Source organism: Schistocerca piceifrons, chromosome 4 (assembly GCF_021461385.2).
Source record: "Schistocerca piceifrons isolate TAMUIC-IGC-003096 chromosome 4, iqSchPice1.1, whole genome shotgun sequence".
NCBI lineage: Eukaryota > Metazoa > Arthropoda > Insecta > Orthoptera > Acrididae > Schistocerca > Schistocerca piceifrons.
Genome location: NC_060141.1, coordinates 576849928 through 576867459, shown reverse-complemented (window position 1 = coordinate 576867459; position 17532 = coordinate 576849928). Strand labels below are relative to the sequence as shown.

The 17532-nt window shown below is 38.8% G+C and overlaps 1 protein-coding gene across 5 annotated transcripts in view; it reads right to left on the bottom strand.

Moving 5' to 3' along the window:
- LOC124795100 overlaps nucleotides 1-17532 on the bottom strand; it is a 145859-nt gene that overhangs the window by 119627 nt on the left and 8700 nt on the right. For 4 of the 5 annotated variants that reach the window (XM_047258935.1, XM_047258934.1, XM_047258939.1 and 1 more), the window contains one exon: nucleotides 13179-13271. In XM_047258935.1, the coding sequence (XP_047114891.1) occupies nucleotides 13179-13270 (92 nt within the window). In that variant the 5' untranslated portion in view covers nucleotide 13271. Of the gene's footprint in view, nucleotides 1-13178; nucleotides 13275-17532 lie in introns of all 5 variants that reach the window. The other variant, XM_047258937.1, reaches the window with a different exon arrangement.

Below are 17532 nucleotides of genomic sequence, written 5' to 3'. Positions count from 1 at the left end.
AGCAGACATTTCTAAATCTGTAATTGACTTCCTACGTATTGCAACATTTGTGTCATCTGCAATACAAACAAACTTAGCACCTGATAATGTAACAGATAATAGGTCATTAATGTACACAAGAAAAAGTAACGGACCTAAGATGGCCTTGAGGAATACCATCTGTAATTAATTCCCAATCAGGGAAGTACGATGGGATCCTTGCTATTTATGTTGGATATTAATGGTTGGTTGGTTGTTTCGGGGAAGGAGACCAGACAGCGAGGTCATTGGTCTCATCGGATTAGGGAAGGACGGGGAAGGAAGTCAGCCGTGCCCTTTGAAAGGAACCATCCCGGCATTTGCCTGGAGCGATTTAGGGAAATCACGGAAAGCCTAAATCAGGCTGGCCGGACGCGGGATTGAACCGTCGTCCTCCCGAATGCGAGTTAATGACCTTGTAGACAATATTAATAGTAAAATCAGGATTTTTGCAGATGATGCAGTTATCTATAATGAAGTACTATGTGAGAGAAGCTGCTTAAATATTCACTCAGATCTCGATAAGATTTCAAAGTGGTGCAGTGATTAGCAACTTGCATTAAATGTTCAGAAATGTAAAATTTTGCACTTCACAAAATGAAAAAAAATGTAGTATCCTATGACTATACTATCAATGAGTCACTGTTGGACTCGGGAAACTCATACAAATATCTGGATGAAGCACTTTGTAGGGATATGAAATGGAATGATCACGTAGGTTCAGTTGTAGGCAAAGCAGGTGGTAAACTTCGGTTTATTGGTAGAACATTGGGGAAGTGCTATCAATCTACAAAGGAAATGACTTACAAGTCACTCATGCAACCTGTTCTAGAATATTACTCCAGTGTGCGGAACCTGTACCAAGTAGGACTACTAGGGGATATTGAAAGTATACAGAATATCGCAGCACGAATGGTCACAGGTTTGTTCAGTCCATGGGACAGTCACAGAGATTTTGAAGAAATTGAACTGGAAGACTCTTGAAGACACATAAAGCATCCCAAGAAAGCCTATTAACAAAGTTTCAAGAACCAGGTTTATGTGACGACTTTAGGAATCGTAAAGATTAGTTTTGAATAATTACAGCAGGCACAGAGGCATTCAGACAGTCATTATTTCTGCACTCCAAATGTGAATGGAACAGGAAGAAACCCTAATAACTGGTACAATGGTGGGTACCATTTGCCATGCACTTCACGGTGGTTTGCAGAGTATAGATGTAAATGTAGATGTACACATAGAGGAAGTTATCAAAAGCTTAAGTTATCACTGAAACCTTAAGCAGCAAGAAAATCTCAAGAAATTGCTCTAATATCTGTTGTTGCCTTATGCTAAATAAGGCCCCATGATGTACACATTTAACAAGTGACAATTTTGACACTTCCAAGGTTTCAGTTCGAACACATTTTACACTCAAGATGAACATTGTAAACAATATTTCTTTGCTAAGTAACTTTTCTAAAGTCACTTTTATGTGACAGTTCAAAGACAAGATGAGAAGTTCTCAGCCTGGCAGTGAAACACTGTATTCTTAGGCAAAAAACATAATTTTTTTGACTGTTCTTCTTTGTCTAATGAACATTTCACCAGAGAGTAAATTCCATCTCTGAAGTGTAATTCTGGGAGGTTAGCCAATCACCCACCTGCAGCTGCCATAAGTACACCTTTTGAAGTAGAGTGGCAGTGCCTGCACACTGCAGTCAACCAGGACAATGTGGATGTACCTGTACATTCTATAGCTCTAAAGAAGAATTCATCTGAAACCTAGTAATGGAATCTTGTTGCTCTACCTATTTTAGATTCAGCACCTCAACTATCTGCTGTTTGGTTACTCCCCCACAATCAGCCTGTATGACTGGTTTGATACAGCCCACCCGAATTCCTCTATGGTGCCAAACATTTTGGAGTAGCATTTGCACTCTTTGTTTTCAGTTATTTGTTGGGCGTATTCTGCTCTCTGTTTCCCACTAAAATTTTATTCTTTGCAGCTCCGTCTAGCACCAGGGAAGTTATTGCCTGATGGTTTAAAACATCTTCTATCATCCTGTCCCTTCATCTTTTCCATTAGTTCCTTTCTTCACTGATTGTACGGAGAAACTCCTCACTCCTTATTTTATCAGGCCACCTAATCTTTAAGATTCGTCTGTAGGATTACATCTAAAGTGCTTCAGTTCTCTTCTTTCGTAGTTCTCCCACAAGCCATGGTTCACGACTATACAATGCTGCACTCCAAACGTACATTCTCAGAAATTTCTTCCTCAAATAAAGGCCTATGTAGACTTCTCTATGGAATGTCCTTCCCGCCTGTGCTAGTTTGATTTTTATGTCATGGGTTATTTCACTTCCAAGATAAGCAAAATTCCTTAACTTTATCTGTTTTGTGATCACCAATTTTGCTATTAAGCTTCTCGGTATTCTTACTTATTCTACTTCTCATTACTTTCTTCTTTCTTCTTTCTTTCTTTGGTTTACTCTCAGTTCTTATTCTGTACTTGTTAAACAATTCATCCTATTCAACAGGTCCTGTAATTCTTCTTTACCTTCAATGAGGATAGAAATGTCATCATTAATCTTATCACTGATGTCCTTTCACCCTGAATCTTAACCCCACTCTTGGACCTTTCTTTTATTTCTGTCACTGCTTCTTCAATGAAAAGACTGAATAGTAGGGTTGAAAGACTGCATAACTGTCTTATACACTTTTGAATCTGAGCACTTTGTTCTTGGTCTTATAGTTCCCTCTTGATGCTTGTACACCCCATATATGAGGTTCATTCAAATGAAATCTGGTCAGTGCATCTACCTTTGCCTTACACGTAAGGTGGCACCACGTAACTGCGGGTATGGTGGTGCCATCTATTGGTAGAGAGACTGACATGTGTGCACAGTTTGAGGTTGCATAGCACCAGTGTGGTTTCATGCCGAAGAGAAGGTGGTCACACAATTTATCATCCACTACCAAGCAAGCAGGCGAGTAAGCAGGAACAACAAGGAGTGACTCGATTTTTGGCAGCGGAGGGTGTTGGAAGCTGTGGAATGTATCAGCGAATGAAGACTGTACAGTGAGTACAGTCTAAGCCGTTCAAGTGTTGTGGAATGACGCAAATGATTCCTTGAGGGACAAGAGTAACTGGAAGACGATGCTCGTCCTGGACAAGCTCATTGTATCACTACACTGGAAATGGTTGTGGAAGTGAGTGCTTTAGTCTTGAACAACCACAGAACCACTGTGGATGAGATCCATCAGTTACTGGGTATTAGCATGGGCACTGCCAACACCAAAATGCATCAACATTTGAACTTTCAAAAAATCTGTGTGCAGTAGGTTTCCCATCAACTGACCACCAAACAGTGCAATACTCGAATGGCGCTGTCTTTGAGTCATCTGTAACATTATCATGACGAGGAATACAGCTTTCTGTTAGGTATGTCACAGGTGACAAAACATGGAGTCACTATTTTGAATTAGAAAGCAAGCATCAGAGCAAGCACAAGAAACATGTGATTTCACCACCTCTAAAGAAATCATAAGCCGTGCACACCCATTCTGGTAAGCTCATGATGTCCTCCTTTCTAACCACAAGGGTCCACTGCTTGTTGAGTTCCTGGAATGGGGACCCACCATCAATGCCCAGCTTAATCAAACCACTTTACAGTACCTTAGACTAGCCATCAAGTCAAAATGCCGAGGCATGTTGCCCAATGGCATTATCCTCCTGCAAGATAATGCAGTGGCCACACACGGCCAATGCGGTGAAGATGACATTGCAGCAGTTTAGGTGGGAAACGCTGGAACATCCACCGCATAGTCCTGACCTTTCACCATGTGACTTTCATGTGTTTGGACCTCTAAAACAAGCTATATTTGCAACAGACAACGAAATGTGTGACTGGGGCCAGGCCTGGATCCGACAGCAGCCTAATAGCTTCTTCAAGGATGGAATCGACCGGCTAGTGTCGCAATGGGATAAATGTGCCAACAGTTTTGGCGACCATTTTTGAGTATGTGTACTGTGTATAACTACACTTTTGAGTTAATAAAATCATTACCATTACTTTACACTAGTGACCGGGTTTCATCTGAATGCCCCTTATATTTTATAAATGCAAAAGTTTGTTTGTATCTTTGTTACTCCTTCATGCTGAAATTGCTGGACAACTTTGGAAGAAATCTGAAATTGAATTAGCTTATACCCTGAATTAACACATAGGCTACTTATAAAAGTGTGATATTTCTTGATTTGAAGAATATAACGTGAAACACAGAACAATAATTACTTTTAGAAAAAGCTAATTACTCTTGACTTTTGAACTGTGTTGTATTTATGAAAATGCTTTCACTTTTTAATATGACCTACATAATATGATTCAACATAAAGAATACAATGCTTATACACTCCTCAAAGTGTGTAATCCATAGCTCCATACAAGCCTATTTTTTGCATTTTAGCCACTGAGCATCACACATCTTATAGCTTCTAAAACACTTGAAGACTGGCAGCAGTATCATTCCTTTACATGTAGAATGTGGTAGACTTTTAGTGAGTCTGGATCTGATTATGATATGTGAGAGTATCTACTGCTAACAGGCCCACATGTGAAGGCAGATGACACTGTTGCACACACAAATATTATAAAATTTGTGATGCACTGAACTAGAAATTATTTTCTTTCTTCAGCAAGTTAATATGTTTGTTACTCCTTAACACTGAAGTGGCTAGACAGATTTGGATGAACTTTGGAATGGTGATAGCCTATACCCTTTTATTCTGGAAAAAATCACTGCTCCTTTGAGATGGTCAGTGTGGCTACTTTTAATTATTCTCGTGTCAGAAACATACAGGTACATTTACATTTTACACAGTTATGATTAAATTATTTTTGACCAAAACTTGGCCACTTCCAGTGCATTTTCTGTTGCTTGTTGAAAATCATCATCTGTAGAGGAGACTGGGCACAATCAACACCGAAGCATGTGCCGAACTGTCTGTTCTCCTCCACAGTCACACCAAGTATCATTTGGGACAGTGTATCCCCATCTTGCCAAGTTAACTTTTGATTCCCAACTCCAGATCTCAGTCTATTCAGGGACTTCTAAGTTGTCCATTCCCTGTCATGGCCTGGATGTAAAGCTTCAACAACTCTTTTCCAACCCAGGGGGAAAGTAGGTCGTTGCCCTCCATAGTTGTAACCCAGCTTTTTCAGTGGTTCTAAGTTCCTTCGAGTCCTAAGGAAACTCATCCTCCACTTCAGTTGTTGCAGATGTGATTCATGCCCATGCAGAGGATGGGTAACTTCCTGTTCTGCTGCCTTTACTTCCTTGTTCGCAGATACCTTTTTTCTAACAGGTGGTGGTGCTATTCCTGCAAGGTGGTAAAGCCGTTGAACTGGAGTGGACTTCAAGCAACCTGTTATAATTTTGCAAGTTTCGTTGAGTGCTACATCCACCTGCTTGGCATGAGTTGAATAATACCAAACAGGTCAGACAAACTCTGCTGCAGAATAGCATAGTGCCATTGCAGATGTTCGGTTTGTTTCAGGTTGACTACCCCACTGTGATCTGGCCAGTTTCTGTAGGAGATTGTTCCTGGTGGAAACTTTTGACTTGCATTTCATATGGTGCTTTTTGAAAGTGAGAGATCTGTCATGTGTCACTCCTACGAATTTTGGAGTCTTGTAGTGCTCCAGTTTGAGCCCTGACCATACTATTTTCAATTTGCGAGTGGCTTCCTCGTTTCTCAAATGAAAAGCACACACTTGGGTGTTTGAAGGGTTTGGTTTAAGCTGGTTTGTGTTTTAGTATCTGGATAGATCCTCAAGGACATTCTTGAGGTTGTTCTCCACTGATTCAAAATCTGTGCTCTGGGTGGCTGGAGCAAGGTCGTCAGCATATAAGAAGCTCCTAGTGTTTGGGGCTATAGGTTGGTTGTTTGTGTATATGTTAAACAGAATTGGAGCCAAAACACTTCCTTGCAGGAGGCCATTCTTCTGTAGTCTCCATCGACTACACTGTCCTTGAAAGTTGACAAAGAACCTGTCATTCTGCAGAAGGGAGGCGATGAGTCTGGTTAGACCTAAATCTTTGGTCAGATTTTAGACCTTGACTAGTAGTAGCTGGTGAATGACCATATCATATGCCACTGATAAGTCGACAAATGCCACTCCTGTCACCTTCTGAGCTTCAAAGTCATCTTCTATAAACTGTGTGAGATTTAGCAATTGTCCAGTACAGCTTTTACCTGGACGAAATTCAGATTGCTAAGATATAAGTGAGGGGTCAATTGCAGGTGATAGGCGATTTAAAATCAGTCTTTTCAGCATTTTGTAAGGATGACAAAGTAGTGCAACTGGTTTAAAATTCTTTGGATCAATTCCTTCTTTGCCAGGTTTCAGCGAAGCAATCACTCAACTCTTCCACCATATCTTTGGAATTTGGTTTCTACTTACACAGTTATCGAAAAGTAGAAGAATCCATCTCTTTGTATTTAAGCCGAAGTGTTTAATTTGCTCAGTTCGTATATCATCCAAGCCAGCTGCTTTACCATTTTTACTTTGTTTGATAGCCTTCTGTAGTTTTTCCATGCTGAATGATGTAAGGTCATTACTCTCCTCTTTGCAATTTTGGTTTTTGCGATTTGTGTGTTGGCTTCCCATTCATCAGTAACAGATGTGCTATTTGATTGGCAGTAATATTATGATGTGTAATGGTCTTTGTTGGATCATTGTTTAGGCGTCTCACAAGTCTCCAAGCTTTATGGCTGTCTCTTTTCAGATCCAAGTTTTCTATGGTTTTTATCCACTTATCCCTTTTTGCCTCCCTTATAGAGGAAAGCTTGTTCCCTGCTTCCACAGTTGCTTCACTGAAAGGTATTTTTTTCCCCAAATAAGTAGATATATTCTGCTAGTAACATGGCTTAGTCTGAAGTAAGCCCGGGGATATGAGATGTTAGACAGCCGCGAGGGATAGACATTCTCGAACATCTCTTTACAGCCACAGTGAAGGTGTCATAGCATTCGGGTATTGATTCTGTGTAAGTTACTTCTATGTCCAGCAATTCCACAAATCTTGACCAGCCTTCTTAAAATTAAACCTTCTCCAAAAAGTGGTCTTATAGCAGCAAATAATTGACACATTATTGGTCTGTGCTGCGAGTTGGGTATTGGGGAGCAGACAGATGTTACACATTGTTGGCTGATACTGCTACTACCAAAAATTAGGTCAGGATTTTACGCTTGCTTCCACCAGCCGCTGTTAAAAGACCAGGCAGTTTTCCGTCATGGTTTAAAGTCAGGTGACTTGCTTCTGCCCATACTTGTACTGCTGTAACATTCTCATCTTCATGATCACAGCCCCAAACGGTACTATGGCTGCTGAAATCGCTGATCACAATCTGCACGTTTGTTTAGAAAATTGGGTGGTTTGTTAACAATTAATTCAGTACCAGGTGGTTTATAATGTGATGTAATGATGCAATTAACTGTGTCTAGAGTGAGAATTTCAATATTGTTTTCCTCCACGAATGCTGTGGGTAGGATATAGATATCTGGATGAACAAAGATAGCACTTCCATACTTATCATGTGGTCTTTCAATGGCGAGACGGATTCCATCTATTTTTGGTCTATGCACGTCACAACTTCTATGTGCCTCCTCTTCTATGTTAATAGAAATAATCATTAACTGTGGCCCTGAAAATGTGACTACTGATCCCAAGCGATGAGTATCATGACTGAAAAGTCATTAATGAAAGTTAAATATCAAATTATTGCATTTAGTTTAACATAAAGATTAGTTTTCAACTAAAAGAATAAGTACAGCCCCTGGCCAATTTATTAGACGCACTACAGTTTTTAAGTAAATTTTGATTTATGTGTAACAATTTTTTTTTTTAAATACATAAATTGTGATAAAATGATTATGTGTAGTCTACTTCATAACTAAGGTGATATAACAAATAAGTAAGGCATAATATTTGTTGAAAATATTTTATTTCAATAATTGCAACAAAAATTAAAAATTGTGAAAGTGGAAACATTAGTTTCAATATCTTGTTGAGCCACCTTTTGCAGCTATGAAAGCCTTCATAAGTTGTGGCATGCTGTCGATGCAGGACTGTACTGTGGATGATAATAGCACACATGGATGATCTTCTCTAAGAGCTGTGTTTTTGTTGTGATGACACCTTTTGCCATCTCCCTCTTCATCAGTTCCCATACATTTTCTGTGGAGTTCATGTCAGAACTATTACCTGGCCAGTCTAACAGTGGGATATTTTGTTCCTTCAGAAAGGATTTAATTCACCTGGCTGTGTGACAGGGAGCTCCATCCTGCATAAAAATAAATGGTTCCCCATTCGGGAACCATTCTCTGAGCTGTGGTATTAACCGTTTTTGCAGGACTTTCTTGTACTGGTCTTGCCTCATTATGCCTTTAACCACGAATAGATGTCCTGTACCCTTGCCACAGATGACAGATCAAATCATCACCTTAGTTGCATGTTTTACAGTCTGAACAATGCAGTCGGGATGAAATTTTTCTCCTGTTCGACGGTGCACATACTGAGATTTGTTAGTTAAACTATCAAACGTGCTTTCATCGCTGAAGCATACCTGTATAAATCAAGAAACATAATTAATATAGTATGAATAAATGTACTTAGGTTATATCATATCACAAATAATAATTTTAAAGTTAAATTACCGATCTCCAGAAGTCCACATCCTTATCACACCACTGTTTAGCTCACTTCAGACACTTTGCTTTCATTGTGGCTGTTAACTTTGGTTTCCTAGCGGGTTAACAGGCCTTGAAATCAACATCCTCCAACTTTCTGTGAACAGTGCATTCAGATGCATTCACATTAGCCTCTTCCAGTTGAGATTTTATCTGTTTCGTTGCTGCAAATCTGTTTTCTAGTCAATTTATTTTGAGAAATCTTTCTGATCTTGGGGTGAAAATTGGAATTCTTCCACATTTATTCTTCCTTCTGGGGCTCAATTCTTCACCTGTATCATTTTTCTTCTTTATGCGCCTCACACTAGCTTCTGACATTTCCAACCTTCGAGAAATTTCTCAATTGGAATACATTTTCGTATTAACGAGGGTTCTGACCTCAGCTTTTTTATGTGGTGATATGTCCCCTCTCGTACCCATTTTAAAAGTCACAATTAGTAACATATGGCTGTTAAACAATCAATTGTGATGTCAACATTACAAAATTGATAATCAAAGCAAACAAAGTATTACACCAGTTACATGCGAAAACGTAACTGAACAGGTCCTTTCCTGTACGCTGTACTCTGCACACTTACAATAAGTCAATAATCCAATGTCACATAGCAACAGTAGATACAAAATTCAACAATGTATTAAGTGCTCAGAATACTTGTCATAATTTTTCTGAATAATCACATTAAATCTAGTACACAACACATAATTATTACAAATAACATTAAAATGTGCAGTGTGTCTAATAATTTGGCCAGAGACAGTATATACATAAATCTAGGACAGCAGAAATATTCCTGTTGGATAAAATCATCACTAAACTCTGTAAAAATGTATATGCATGGAAATATTTTGCAACACACAGAATGTTTGGGAAGTGTATTAGAATGTGATATTATCGGGATTCTTAAATAGTGACTTGGCTTTTCTGTTTAGAGTTGAAGGACTTATAATTTTTTGTAGATTTAATTGTTTCTTGGGTCTCGATATCTCAGAAGAATTAATGTTGAAAACTTGGATTGTGGAAGTGTGTTGAATTATGATATTATCATGATTCTTGAACAATGGCATAGTTTTCTTACTGCAGTTTTCTGTCTTTGTCAGACAGATGACTTTGCTCAAACTTTGGTGTATGCAGAAGTGCCAAAATGTTTCAGATGGATTGTGCCACAGAAAGAATGGAAACTTTGTGTGTACGGCATCTTCTGTGAAAGGTTGGCAATGTGTGAAGGTGTCAGATGTCTTAACACACTTTGAATGTTACTGTGTACGAATGCTGCTGAACTGCATCCAGTGTCCCATCTGTTTTCAGGCCCTCAAAACAGTTGATGTATAGGAAAAATCCATGTTCCAGGAATCGTGTGAGGCAATGGGAAGATAAGGGCCACACGGTGCCTATGATGGAGGATGCCATATTGTGTTGATCATTGGCCAAGTTACGAGAGCTCTTCGTTATCATGTTGAGTACCTGCGGACTCTCAAATCTCATGACACTTTGGAAAAAATATAAAACAGCATTATCAAAATAGATTGAACACCGGTACCAAGGGACAGCACATGCCAGCGACAATGTATATTTCAATAAAGCACAGAAACTTATTGAGGATAAAATTTTCTCAGTCATGGGATATGGGCTGTCTGATTTCGGCATGCCCATCCCACAACAAGCAGGACAGTTGTTCACTAGTTTGATCAGGGAGCTCAGTTATGGCACTGCAGCCTAGGGGGTTCAAGTTGCCCAAACTGAACCCCAACTATTACCAGAGCAAAGGGCATGACATTCCAGTTGAACTTGCAACTGGTGCAGTTGTGCAAGGACATGAATGTCGCAATAGTTGTTGCATCCTCTCGGATAGCTGCAATCTTGCTCACTGGATGAAAATCTGTCCTCTCTGTGTTCAGGCATCTGCTGAATCTTGTGAATGAGAAAACCCCCACTTGCAATATAAGCAAGAACAGTGGTCACACTGTTCTGCTGTATCGGTGCAAATTTATCATGCAAGATAAATGCTCAATGACACACAAGAGTGCAATCGAGGCACTCAATCAGGGCTTGCAAGACATCTGCTGTAACTGCATGTTGACGGGTGGATTGAGTGTCTTGCTCACAAGCTATTTCTGACAGACGCTGCTGGTCATCAGGCGAGGCAATGCAGCAGATGAGATCATTGTGCATCTCAATCTTTGCCTCTGTGGGCAAATGTAATAAAAAGAAAAAAAAATGCACCTCACAACTAATGTAAGAGTCCAACTCTACAGTGACAGAGTCTGAGCTCTTTGTTCAATACCTCTTTGAGGTTGGCGAGGGCTGCATGGCAATGAGTGTGGAAGGTCTGATAAGTTTTGAAATTGCTTCTGCAATGTTGTAAGCTTGGAAGATAGCCTAATAAACGAGATTTCTCTATGCTTACAGAAACACGAGAAACAAAGAGTGGTTATGTGAAACAGCAACACTTGTGCCCAAGAACGAATCTGTGGGTAGCACCGGTAAAAAAATTATTGATTAGGTACCTGGTGAGGTGAACACTTACACGCCAGTCAATACAGTGATGACAAGAGACAATGCTACTACATGTCCTGTGGAGCTACTAAGTTCATTAGAGCTGTTGGGAGCACTGTCCCACAAGTTGGAACTGAAGGTGGGTGTGCCTGTCATACTAATGTGTACCCTGAATGCAGCAAGATTGTGTAATGGCACCAGGTTATGCTTCACGGAGTTGCATCATGTAGGCCATCATCATCACTAGCACAGCCAAATGAGAAACAATGTTGATACCATGAATTCCTGTCATCCCAACAAACTTGCCTTTCCACTTCAAATGCCTGCAGTTCCCTTTGAAAGTGGCATTCTTGATCACTGTAAATAAGATTTGCGTATAAACGTCAACACTCGCAGGTATTCACCTAGGTACACCACATGTTTTTCGCACAGACAGCTCTACATTGGCTCCTGACATATATTGAGAGCTGACAATCACTACATATACGCAGAGACCAATAAGTCTCAGAATGTTGTACAGTAGATTTCTGCTCACCAAGACAATTATGATCATTTCCATGACAGGTATGTTGCAAACAGTCATGAAATTATTCACTCCCTATCCTGGCACATTTCGTAATTCACAACTTGACCGTGTAATTTTTTTTTTCTTAAATAAATGAATGAGTTGTGAGTGACATATATTGAAAGCATACATGAGAATGTGCCAGGAATCTGAGAATGTTTTGTCTGCACTAGTGTTTTAGCTCCATACTCAAGATGGCATACATTGTGTCTATGCTAGAGGACTGCTGGGAAGGCATGTCTGTAGGTGATAAGGCCTACCTGTGTTGTAAGTAATACAGATAGTGGCAGGTGTTGTGGGCAACATTATTTAACTCCACCTTGAAGTATGTGTATGTGTTGTCCACGTTCAGTGGTGTTACCAGGCCTGGTAGTGTATACAAAGGGCGTGAATAGCATCGGGTTTTGAGTGACCATTGACAGAGGTTGAAAGAGGCCTCACTGTTAGTCTCCAAAGTTTGTGTACTGATGGTGATGCCTTGCTGCTACTATCTCATCACTGTGGATTTTTATGTGTGACATTGTTTGCATCTCAATTTTTGTTCATCACCTTTGTATTTTGCTCTGACAGTGATGGGCTCTGTACGAAACACAAAATGACATAAAGAAATTCAACTAACATCTTGTGACTGTTATCAGTGACCTATCAACATTTATTATCATTTTTGTAAGGATAAGCAGGCGTGGGGAACCATCGCATATGACTTCAGGTCACGTCTGGTAGAGATTGAGGGAACTATGACACCACGATGATATGTCATGGGCATCCTGTGCCTCCATATGTTACCTCTCATGCAACAGTAGGTGATACCTCTTTTGGCAGGATAAATCTCACCCACATTTCACACATATCTCTACGAACTACCTGTATCTGTTGAGGTATTTCCATGGTGAACAAGTTCCCCAGACCTGTAGGTCATAGAACACATGCGGCGCCAGCTCAGATGCCAACTTCATCCCGATGCCAGTGTGCAGGCTATAAAGGAACACAGTTGTGGACCAGCTTGTCTCCGGAGAGGATATGATGGCTTAACGACTCTCTTCCCAAACAAATCAGTCCAGGTTTCAGACGTCAGTGGGGAATGCAACATCATACTGATAAGTGAGCTCATACTACCAAATGCTTTGAAACATTGACTTTATTTTGTAATCACTGGAGTAACGTCACTTATCCTCTCAACCAATGAAGTTAGTTTGTTTCTCCCCTTCTGTGTGCTTTGTCAGACAGAGAGAGAGAGAGAGAGAGAGAGAGAGAGAGAGAGAGAGAAAATTTTATAAATGATTTTGTTTTACAACAGTACTAAAATTGCTGCATTTGTAAAATAAGATTTATATATAGTGTAACTTTTGGGAGTACTATTTTCATTACCTGAATCTGAGATTTTCTTGCCATATTTGCTTCCTCAGGTCATTGGGCAAGACATGGAACTGTAGCCTGTACTCCGATTTCTTGTGTACCATGCTGCTAAAACAAACCAGGTATTAGAATATGCCACGATAAAATTAATGCTACTTATATATATTATTAATATAAAATGCCTTAGCAAACGAGATGACGAAATCAAAGAATTACGTACATTACTGAAATCAGCTCGATATGGCATATTAATTGTCTTTCACAAAGTTCCCCATGAAAAACTTCCCCAGGAATGAAGTTGATAATTACATTTTTATCTTTAATCTGAGAATATTTAACTGGACCTGCAAGTGGCAATTCAGTTCACTGGGCATAATGTATGATCATTTAAGGTTTTTCTTGTTTGTTGGTGTGGTCTTCAGTTCAAAGACTGGATTGGTGCAGCTCTTCACACAGTTTAACCTGTGCAGGCCTCTTCATCTCTGCATAACTACTGCCTGTTTACTATAGCATGACTGTCCATTACCAAATTTTTGATTCTTTGATGCCTCAGGGTATGTCCTGTCAAACCCCTTCTTCCCATCAAGCTTTTTCTCTTAGTCCTGTAGAACATCCAGAGTAACAACCACCATTCCACTTAAGTTAATATACGTCATGCAATAATCTGAGGGTACATTATATAATGTACAGACTGAATGCTTAGTTTGTGGTCCAATGAGAGGCACAGTACGAAAACATTTCTTAGTGTTTCCTTGCGTTTGCTAAAAATCACTTTTTGTCAAAATGTCCTTTGATAGCTATTTGTCAATTACACAGTCATGTATGGTTATTTTAGTAAAAGGTATATAAATCTAACATTTACTTTGTTGTATTACTTTATGCTTTAATGGGCACTAAAACAATTTCCTCTCATGTTGTTCATCATGCATTCAAAATTGTGTTACAAGAATTCTATTTTTCTATAATCAAGTATAAATTTCAAGGTATGGTAAATATGGAATGGCAAAAAGAAGCAATAGTCTCAGGAAGGCACACAGCTAAAAAAAGTAACAAGTTCATGTTCTACTCTCACAACTGCTGTGTTGCTTGTGAAGTTTGAAGGGGGGACAACCATGTTGTCAGTAGGCTGCTGGTTTGTATAAAGTAATTCTCATACAGACAATTGGTCTGTCATGCTAATACATAACACCACTACTACTACTACTACTACTACTACACTGTTATTTTTGTCTGCACAGCTCTTGTAACAGTTCTTCTTTTGGTGATGATATACCTTCTATATTCATCGATATGATGGTCAACTGTGGTCCTGAAAAGGCGGGTGTGAAAATCTTTAAACAGATTACGATCAGGAGTTGGACGATCCAGAGACAACCTGAAGAGATGGGGCTTCATAACAGAAGATACGTCCTGTGATTGTGGACAAGAACAAACCACAAGCCACATGCTCCAGTGCCTTTATAACTGTTACTTTTCATGCACTAAATGTGGTATATGTGATCATATATATAATATATCTTCATAAGTAGAACCATCTAATAAAAAAGTGTAAGAGATAATGTAGAAAAGTGCAAGCCAGTACCCTTGCTACCACTGGTGTCTGATATGGTGACATTAAGAGAAAAACAACACACTCAGTAGGTATAATTTGTTGGCTGACAGGCAGTTTGGTTTCAGGAAAGGAGCATCAACAAAGGAAAAAAATTAATCTTTTCCATACAGGGCACCGTCAGTGCTAAATGGTAAGATGAAGACACTATCTTCTCTGACTAAACAAATGCACTGAATTTTGTGAATCACACTATATCACTGCATAAGCTGGAACAGTATGGAATTATGTGAAAAGCCAGACAATAAGTTCATTTCATAGATAAAAAATAGGAAATAGAAGGTTGGTCTCTAGTGTCAATACACATGGAACAGATATCAATCTCACTTGAATGCAGTTAACTGGGGGCCACAGGGCTCTGTTCAGAGTCCCCCATTTTCCTTAATATATACCAGTATCAATGATAAGCCATTTAATTTTTTTTACAGGTGCATGACTGCAGACATAATACACAAAGAAATACCTATGCCAGAGTACCGTAGCATGTTGCCAGAGAAGCCAAGACACAATAGAGCAGCCTATTGATGAAATGGAATATTGTGCAGTAATCGTTTTCAGCAGCGGTGAAAACGTTGTAGCATATTAATGAATAGCTGCTTCAGTTGCTCAAATGTACATTTATTTCAGTCAATGAGCAGTTTAGGTCTTCACATCCAGGCCATTTTCAAGTGGATCTGAACTGCTATTGTTAATACATAATATGATGGATGTACAAATATTTTACATAATAAGAGATGGAAAATGGAGCTTACATATGTACAATGTAAGACCAGAAATAATACCTATCTTGCTTTGTGCTGTTTTGAAGCAATGTCATGTAATAAAAAAGTAAAAGGCTGATGGATTTGAAAGTTATGTGCCCAGCAATATAGTAAGAAAAATGGGCATGTCACAATTATAACATGCTGTACAATTTGATATATTAGAAGTACTGGCATGCTTTAGCTTTAAAAGGAATTATATTCTGGCATGTTTGAAATTTAAAACTGCATACTTTAACAGTGAAAATTATAAGTAAATTTTTTGTTTAATAAAAATCTAATACAGTAGCAGTGGACATGTATACTAACATCTAGATGCAGTTATAAAGTTGGAGAGTAAAGGAAATTGTCAATAACAGGGTGGCATATTTCCAAGAAGCTGGTATTTTTTAATGTGCACAGCACATTTAGTGTCTTTTTCCTGGATCTGTTTCAGGTAGGTGGAAATTTCAATTTCTTCATATATTTCTGTAAAGTATCTTTTCTTCATTGTATGAAGAATTACAAGGTTATTTTCATTACTGGGCACCCTATGAATATTTTGTGTGAGGTGAGCTGGGGAGGTGGATTTACTCCTTACTTTTTTTTCTTCTTCTTCTTTTAAATAGTGTGTGCTCCTAGTATCACATTTTAAAATTCCTTCCCATTTATCTTACAGTCAGGGTAGTAAATTTGTATATGACACCAATTTGAAGGGATATTTTAAGGAGATTCACAATGTGAATATAAATTTACACTCTCCTGCAAAAATCCAGGGATGTTCAATCAGCAGTGCACACTAACAAACGGCAGTTTCTTTTGTTCACTCATGCTAGAAGATGTGACTTTGCACCGACTTTACACCTGACTGGATGCACCACCTACTGTGACTATTTTATACTTTACTTAAATCTAGAAATTACTTTTAGCTTTTTATAGTAAAGCATTCAATCTGAAATTTCAAACATGCCAGAATAAAGCTCCTTTTAAAGCATGTCAACATTTTAATACATGGGAACAGTTTTTATAATCATGGCACCCCCTCCTTTTTTTGCCCCCCCCCCCCCCCCCCCGATATCATTGGACCTTTAACTTTTAGATCCGCCAGTGCCTCAAAACTGCAAAATGTAAGATACATATTCTTTCTGTACTTACCACATACATGTTTAAATTTTATTTGTCGGCTCATTATAACTGCATAGGCTTCTGCGGCCAGAGTCAATTGAAATAAAAGTTTTCTGCGTGTCATACCACATCATAATGTAAAAAATGAGTGGGAGAGTTAAAATTAATTTTAAATGAGTTGTGTGTGTGTGTGTGTGTGTGTGTGTGTGTGTGTGTGTGTGTGTTTGCTGTCTAATTCTGAAAAAGGCCTTACTGGCTGAAAGCTGCTATTTGTGACAGTCTTTTTGCTGTGCTTATATGTGACTCAGCATCTCCGCTACATGGTGAGTAGCAACTTTCCTTTTCACAATATTGTTAGATTCCATCCTGTATTTTCCATTGTTTAATTTTACTGCATTAATTTACAGCAGAATCACTAGTTAACATATTTAGACCTCATTTCCTATTTAAATAACCTGGTAGGGAAGTTTGTGTTGCCTATAAATAAGATCTACATCTACATGGATACTCTGCAAATTACATTTAAGTGTCGTACTCCGTCAGTCCTATTTGGTAAGGATCCCACACCATGCAGCAGTATTCTAAAAGATAACGGACAAGTGTAGTGTAGGTAGTCTTTCAATACAGTATTACTTTAAATATCTGAGTACCTAATTATTTAAATTTAAAAATCTACACTTAAAAAACTACATGGGTTACTACCCATTCAGTTTCAAAAATACCCATATTTCCTGGAAATTCGTAATACAAGGTATTTCTAACATGTTTGACATCTGGACTTGGGAGTAGAGCAAGAACTTGTTCACATACTATGTAGCATACATCCTTCTCATTAACTTTGATCACCTTCACCACGTCCAGTACAGATCTCATACACATACTCTGTATTTCT